This window comes from Notolepis coatsorum (genome assembly GCF_963971535.1).
Source record: "Notolepis coatsorum genome assembly, chromosome: 8".
NCBI lineage: Eukaryota > Metazoa > Chordata > Actinopteri > Aulopiformes > Paralepididae > Notolepis > Notolepis coatsorum.
The window spans coordinates 121,532,607-121,541,088 of record NC_140172.1 but is presented as its reverse complement, the minus strand read 5'-3'; the positions used below and the strand labels follow the sequence as shown (position 1 = coordinate 121,541,088).

The following is an 8,482-nucleotide window of genomic DNA, read 5'->3' as shown; positions in this document are numbered from 1 at the left end:
AGACGGTGGTGTCATGTTTCATGTTAATTGAATTATGAAGTAGTGGAGGCTAAAGGTAGAATCTGTGATGTCATCAAAACGGCGAACCCCTTGGCAGAAGAGCTCCACTTGGTCTTGTACTTTGGTTACACTCTTTGTTTTGCTCTGACTGGTGGTTTGGAGTTTAGTCATGTATTATACTATGGATTTCCACGGACCTCTCTTGGCAGAGCCAGTAATAGCAAACCCTATCCTCCGCTCAACTTCAAGTTCAACCCACACATCAGACCAAAACAAAACACGTAAACAAAGAGCAGTGCCCGGGGGGGGGGGGGGGGGGGGTCTCTTTTTTCAGATGACAGATTCTAAGGATTCTAAGGGTGAGCGATGTGTGACGAAGGGTCGACATTGAATGTATGGTTCTAAGATGTCGTGTTAAAGTTTTGGTCTCTTGTTCACTGTATGTTCTGTTCCGTCTCTCCTCCTCCTCCCTAGTTCCACGCCCTGCTCGTCTCCGGCCACCCACACCTCGTCCCATCCATCGGCCTCGGCTCCGGCGTCGGCTGGGGCTCGGGCCCCGGTTGGGTCCCCAGCGGCGACCCGGGCCATCAGAAGAGGCCCCCGGGCTTCCAGGTGGCGTTGTGGACCAGGCAGGTGCAACACTGTATGGCGTGCCACCAGCTGTGGCAGTTCAAAGGCTCCACGCTGGCCTTGGCCATCATCACCTTGGAGCTCGAGGCGCTCACCCCGGACTGGTTCTCGGTCTTCACAGACCTGTTGAGGAAGGCACAGGTGAGTGGAAACACACAAGACCTCTAATCATCCACTTCCAATGGAGCCTTTTCACAGACGTGTCATAGCAGGGTAAACACGGCTGCCGCTAACATTGATCATGGGTCTGCTCTGCATGATTTAGGTGTGCCAGTGTGCTAGGAATGACTATACTAATTGTCAAGGCTGGTGCACTGGCATGCCTAAATCAAGCGGACCCATTACCAGTGTTATTAGCTTCAGCTATGTTGACTGTTCTGACACATCTGTGAAAAGGTAGGTGCTAGGTCCTAAAAGGTAGATTTGCATCATCATTGCATTATCAGTTTTTGGCCACGCTCGCAAACAACTTTTGTTTACCTTGAAAGTTGTTTTTAAACCTAACCTTAACTCATTGGACGCCACCGCTTAAGTGTGCCAGAGGGCGGTAGAGCGCCGCCGCTTTAATCAATGGGAGGAGTGGGAGATTTGCGAGTGCTTAAAATATATCTTAAATTATGGCTATGGGTCTAATACACTCGTCGATATTATCAGTGAGTTGCTTGCAGTCAACATGTACAAAGCGGATTGTTTTTTCATCTGTACATTTCCGTTTTATACCGTTTTGAATACGAGTATAGTTTTGGTGATTTCTAGTCATTCCAGAGAAAGACGTGATAATAGCCCTTTAGTGGAATACACAAAACACGTTGTCACACATACACACAGATACAGCGTCGATCTGGTAGAAATACATATCAGATCAACGATCAAATTTATATATAATGTTCTTACCTCACATCTGATGTCCTGCAAAAAGATTAATCCAATTCCTGATCGCCATTCCAAATATTGATCCAACGTTATATATCCAAAACACATAATCCACTCTGCTCAGAGTGTCCCCAGTCAATGTGTTATAGTGATACTGCATGCCCGAGAAGGAAAACCTGGACCGGACTTTTTTTTCTTTTTATGCACAGCCCCAGCCAGAGGGATTCCAATGATGTGCAATACCATCCGGGAGACGATAGGCGGCGGTATTTGCCCTTTTGCGAGCTCAGACCCATTCCCAACGATAACATCAGGTTGGATGGATGAAAATTAACACATCCACCGCCGTAAACGCTTTGCAGCGCTATTGCCCGCCATGCGTTGACCACCAGACCTCGCTGTACAGCGTTATTGAGATCAATAATTCATTTTTTCCGCCATGGCATTCATAATTCAAATATACACCCGCGACGCTCCAGCTGGACCCTATAGGTGACGGCAATGACGGCTCAATACCGCCGCCTGGTGGATGGTCGAGCGAGTTACACTCGCCGACAGGATATGGGGGCTGTGCGTCGATTAAATTCATCCGGCCGTCAGATATAGTTGCATGACTCCCGACAGACACAATGTACATAATGGATCGCTTTATAAACTTAATAATCGATATGATTTCGGTGTTTATTGCGACATACAAACCGGAAATGGACCTAGGCGATCGACGTCTTATACTTGGGATCTTTCACCGCCAGTCTCTTTGACCCACGGTAAGAGGACACTAACGTTATTTTCAACCCAATTGTGAGTTTCCTTTTTCGCAAACCATCTGATCAATATATCCACCCATACTACATAAAGCATTTACTGATGATCAGGGAATTATAAACGACCCCCCCCCCCCTTTCCTCCACGCATGAGAAGCATAACGTATACCGATCATATACAGTTTAATTTTTTAATATAGCGTGTATAGGGGGGAAACGGCAATCGATAATCTATATATGCGTTTAGGCCTATAACTCACATTCTAGGAATTACTGCAGAAAACGATAAAAACATACTTATATTCTAGAAGGTATTTTTGTATGAATAAAAAAGTATAACGTTCCCACATCCTGAACGATGGATAATCGATGTTGCATGGGCCATAGTAATGTCAATATAGCAATACAATTTAAAAAGTTATAGCCCTGCAAAGAAGGTGAGCCACTCCATAGACTTATAGCGCTGGCAGACTGGGTACAATGCCCGGCGGGCAATGTGTTAATGGATAGTGCTAATAAAAGAAATACCGATTAAAACCCGACTATACTCTGGTCTGGCGCTCAAGCAATGGCGAGTTAACCCGACTATCATCGGGTCTGGCGTCCAATGAGTCCACACCCACTAGCAAAAAATGTAACATAAATGTCAACATCTTCTTCTGGGCCAGTGATTTCAACCAACTCAATGAGGAGGGAGTTCTGTATTTTTGAGAACATTGATGCATCAATATATAACATAGTATGGGTGTGCAGCGTGCAGAGCTGTTCCTCTTGGTGCTCAGTTCAAGTTTCAAGTTTGTTTATTAATTATCACAATAAAATTATGGTGAAATGCTTGGTTCTGTATGAGCCAGAGAGTGTGCTTCATACAGTAAAAAGGTAAGTAAAGAGGAATATACAATATACAGTACAATATACAATCTAAAGTACAATCTAAGTCTCTTGGTGGACGGTAATTGTAACTGAGGGGTACAATTCCCTGACTGTATTGATAAGTATGGTATCATTAAACCACTACCGCTTTATGTACTTTAATTACTGGCCATACAGTACATGATATATAAATATGATGAACACTTCCCACAATGAATCGGTTCCACACAAAGTGGTAATTAAGTATTTATTGCAGCAAAAGGTACATAATATACTTCTCTATTTTACTTTGGATGCGCTTATAAGGCAAAGGAATGTGCGTAGGCAAATCAATAATGAATGTCCATTCTCTGGTTACGCAGGAGGTAATTATACAACCTGAATCTTAGGGAATTATATCTATGGTACACTAGTAATATATAGCGGGAGATACTGGAAGGGTCCCCCCGGTTGTAAGCCAGCAGGGGTAGAGGATCTGTCGGTAGTAGAGAGTCTGGTCAACGATGACTAAGGAGACTCCAAGTACAGGAGACGGTGCAATAGTCTCTTGATCCACAGACGAATACAGCTGTTCTCCGTAGACTGTAGCTCCACAGTGAAGAAAGCTAGCTGGCCTCAGGCTCTCTGAGGCGCAGACTCGACGTGGCTCCTCACAGGGTAAATCCCACACGTGTAGGCGTCGGCGATTCTCCGCTCCATAAATCACAGGACCAAAACAAATATAATCCAGCCGCAAAGGGCTATGTAGTCGTCGGGTAGATTAATCCAGTGTACATGTCCACACGGTTCTCGTCTAGGTCTCCTCGGGTGAAAGCGCCATGAAAGCAGCCCAGCCTGGATAAGCACTCTAGCTGGTACGAGGAAGCGTTGGTGATGCTGGTCACTGTAGAACTTTAGCCGCACGATACACTATACACAAATAGACTATTACTGACTTAATAGAAATATGTCGCACTCGACGGTATAGCGCCAAACTCTGACAATTCAGTTATTAATTCGCACGTGGTCTCAATGCTCTATTTGGGGCCAAACAGGCCATACTTCACCGCACGGAGTATCGTGGGTGAGGCTTCAACTTATTGGGTAACTCTACTTCTGTATTCACCTGCGCCATATTTATATGCACGGCGAACAATCTAGTGCCAACCTCATTTCTGTCTCGTATCCCTGGGCAAGGCCGGGCATGTACAGACATGTCTTGACGGTGGCCTTGAACCTGACTCTGGAGGCATGGCCCTGGCGCCTGTGGACCGCTGTCCAATAGGAGAATGAAATATTATGGTCTGTACTAGGCTAAAGGGATATTCCGTGTATATGTACAAGGAATATACAAGGGATATCAAACGATATACAAATACTATGCAATATATATCAATCAATAAATATATATATTCGGTTTAATCTGATCCTTTGTAACAGTAATCATAGAAAATTGTGTTAGTAATGTGCTCACTCTTTCTTTATTCAATGGCTTATCTGAAAAGTGGTGCTAGACAGCTAGATGTTTCAGCCCACATCTAGATGTTTCAGCCCACAGCTAGACGTTTCAGCCCACAGCTAGACGTTTCAGCCCACAGCTAGACGTTTCAGCCCACATCTAGATGTTTCAGCCCACATCTAGATGTTTCAGCCCACAGCTAGAAGTTTCAGCTCACAGCTAGACATTTCAGCCCACATCTAGACGTTTCAGCCCACAGCTAGACATTTCAGCCCACATCTAGACGTTTCAGCCCACAGCTAGAAGTTTCAGCTCACAGCTAGACATTTCAGTCCACATCTAGATGTTTCAGCCCACCGCTAGACATTTCAGCCCACAGCTAGACGTTTCAGCCCACAGCTAGACATTTCAGTCCACAGCTAGACGTTTCAGCCCACAGCTAGACGTTTCAGCCCACAGCTAGAAGTTTCAGCTCACAGCTAGACATTTCAGTCCACATCTAGATGTTTCAGCTCACAGCTAGACGTTTCAGTCCACATCTAGATGTTTCAGCCCACAGCTAGACGTTTCAGCCCACATCTAGACGTTTCAGCCCACAGCTAGACGTGAAATTGCTGATATCTCAAAATATACGGATGTTTGTCATTTCCACCCTGGCCTGTATGACTTTGGTTTTCATCTTCTATTATCGCTCGTTGTTTGGTCCTAAGGACTCCCATCAGATTATTTATTTTCGTCATGGTCCAATATTTACAGAGCGATGACTTGCCTAGTTTTTGGGGGGGGGGGGGGAGGTAAAAGTATTGAAAAATAAGCTACAATCACAGCTTTGTCCTGATCATGTTTAGTTGAAGAATGGTGTGGATGTGTGGAGAGTCAGGATTGGACAGATATAGGAAATGGAGGGAAAACACGCCTCAGAAAACATGTCTGCCTTCATCCATCACTGACACCATGACGCCCAAACCAGAAACCCCACAAACGGTGTGTTTAGGAGTGTTTACCATCTCCCCAAGGAAATCATTCATCTGAAAAGTAAACCTGAAGAGGAAGTGGAGCGTGAAACGAGCTTTTAATATATTCACCGGGACACTCATCACTCTACCCGCCAAACGACGTTCACATCCAAAGTGTCCAGTAGAGCGAAGAAACTAATCAAACACACAAGTGTTTCAAGCAGTTGTTTATGCCCAAGCCTCCCACACTCCAGGGGAAACGTGGCCTACACTAGCACTGCCTTCTGCTTGATGCACCTTACTTGGATGTGTGTACTGGTGTTTGTGTGTTTAGTAACCTGGATGAGGTCGAGGCTTCTGTATCACGAAGGTTTTGTCACCAGTGTGGAAGTAAACAAATTAACAAATAGAATCCCGCTCTCCTGAATTTCCGCATCGTTGTCGAGGCACCATGCCTAGACTTGATTTTCCTGAAGACCTTGGATGAAGCCAAAGACTATTTCCCACCATGTATGTATGTGTGTGTGTGTGTGTGTGTTTGTACAGTAAAGTTCCATTCTCCTCTGCTCCTCCAGGTCGAGAGCAGCGAGTTCATCCACTGTAAGGAGATGGTGGACGAATACCTGAGCAGCCTGGAGCTCTCCCTGCCGTCTAACGCCGTCTACATCTTCGACGGCGCCGAGATCCGGGAGGAGGGGGGGGTCCGCAGCCCCGTGTGCCCCCTCAGACGGGCCAGGGGGGGCCGAGGAGGGAGGGGAGGCGGCCAGGCGGAGGGGGAACTGGACGAGTACTGTGACGGTTTTAGGTGCTTGTACAAGGAGGAGATGGTGCTAGAGGTGGTGGCCCAGCAGAAGGACACCTCCCCCTGTCCCCCACTCCACCCACCTGTGAACTAGCAGAAGGACACCTTCCCCACTCCACCCACCTGTGAACTAGCAGGAGGACACCTCCCCCACTCCACCCACCTGTGAACTAGCAGAAGGACACCTTCCCCACTCCACCCACCTGTGAACTAGCAGGAGGACACCTCCCCCACTCCACCCACCTGTGAACTAGCAGAAGGACACCTTCCCCACTCCACCCACCTGTGAACTAGCAGGAGGACACCTCCCCCACTCCACCCGCTCCACCCACTAGCAGAAGGACACCTTCCCCACTCCACCCACCTGTGAACTAGCAGGAGGACACCTCCCCCGCTCCACCCACCTGTGAACTAGCGGCGCGTGTTTCTCAAGCCAGCCAGCCAGCTCCCCGGTGTGCACACTTGTCTTGACAATTACCCCCGTTTTAGATTGAAGGGTTTAGAGAATCCACACTGTCTTTCAAGTACCTCGTGCTACGGTACACCTTTGGTGTCTTGAATATATTGGGGGGGCGTGATGTATGGGGAATGTCTTGAGGCAATAGAGCAGGGGTAATTCTGCCTGGCCCGTTATTTTACCCACATGGACTTTGTCCCGGTGGTTTCTATCCCCCATCCATGCCTCAAGGTTTCCCCATGGCCCCCCCCCTGGCTTTTTATTTATTGGAATACGTGTGCGAGGCGTGCAATGGACGGGTGCATGCTTCAAGTAAAGAAAAGCGTGGTGGCGCAGGTCATTTTTGTGCACTCGCTCGACGCTCAATTGTGGATTTGTAGGCGAAGGGATCAGCATAACATTCTGATGCTATAAGGTATCATTTATCATATGTCTCCCAAGGGGCAGAGGAACAGCCGGGCTGGAGGTCTGTGAGTTAGCCCGACCGAAGCAAGGTTGTTCCGATTGTAGACGCTGTGTCCGTTGGACGGTACCATTTTAGTTTTTTACCGAAAATACCACATTTTAGTTCTCTGGCTTGTTACCATTCCTTTTTACATCTGCTGCGTAAGCATCTCTATTCGCAAGATCAAGCTAAAGCGTAACGATTGGGCAGTTTGAATGCGTGTTTTTTTTTTTTTTTTCTTGTATGGACGAGACCACGAATGCCTTTTTGTTGGGATTTTGGTCGTTTTGTTTGTTGTAATGTGAGGTCAATCGAAGCTCTGGTTCTTCCCCGAGCTATTCAGCACTTTGATATTTAGACGAACCTTTTTTTATATGCATATCGTTTTCTAATTATATTTTTCAAGACTTTTTATTTAAATTTGTACTTCTTTTTACTAAACGTTTTATGTTGTGATAAATGTTGTTCATAGTTATTTACAAAAGCTGATTTGACTAAGCTTTAATTTTGTTTGACTAAATGCTGCATATATATATTTTTTATTTACATTGACGCTTCAGTTTATGTTAATTATTTTATGCGATAGTTGTAAGATCTCAAAGCAAAAACACAGAAGAGTTTAAAGTGCTCTTTTCCTATCGCCATTAATCCAGTGCAACAATAAATACGTGTTCAAGTGTACATGACACCGGTGGGGCCGGATTCACAAACGATTATTAATATAAAACATAGGAAAATGCTTTAAGAAAAAGTTAAGAAGTTTGTAAGAATCCACAAATATTCTATATTATATATAAGATATGCCACTTACTTACAAACTTCTTAATTATTTTTACTTTCAAAGATCATGATCTAGTGAAATAAAAAGAACAGAAAGAGCCAATATTCATAAAACGTGCGTTTGAACGGGAGGGCTGATCCGACCAGTTTGTTTAATTAAATCATAGTGAAGTTGTGTTACCTGACGAGTGATTTAGTGACAGTCCTCCTAGAAGCTTTATCAATATGCCCCCCCCCCCCCCCGGTTCGTGGTTGGCATATGGAAAATAATATAATTTTCTCAATGGTGTGTTGGTCATGTAGTCTGTTTATGCACCCTTTACTGAAGGAAAAAGACTGTCATTTCGTCAGTCTCGTAAACAATAATGGACGTTCATAACTCTGTTGCCGATTGGAGCTTCCCGTGCTCTCCGTGGCACGACTCATACGTGCCCATTACGCACCACCTTTTCATGTGGGCTCTC

The 8,482-nt window shown here is 45.5% G+C and overlaps 1 protein-coding gene across 1 annotated transcript in view; it reads right to left on the bottom strand.

Annotated features, from left to right (window-relative positions):
- Positions 1 to 481: 481 nt before the first annotated feature.
- The window catches only part of septin8a (septin 8a), a 93,697-nt gene continuing 85,696 nt past the window's right edge, over positions 482 to 8,482 (bottom strand). The window contains exon 11 of the mRNA XM_084320111.1: positions 482 to 753. Within this exon, the coding sequence (XP_084176237.1) occupies positions 588 to 753 (166 nt within the window). The 3' untranslated portion in view covers positions 482 to 587. The remainder of the gene's footprint in view (positions 754 to 8,482) is intronic.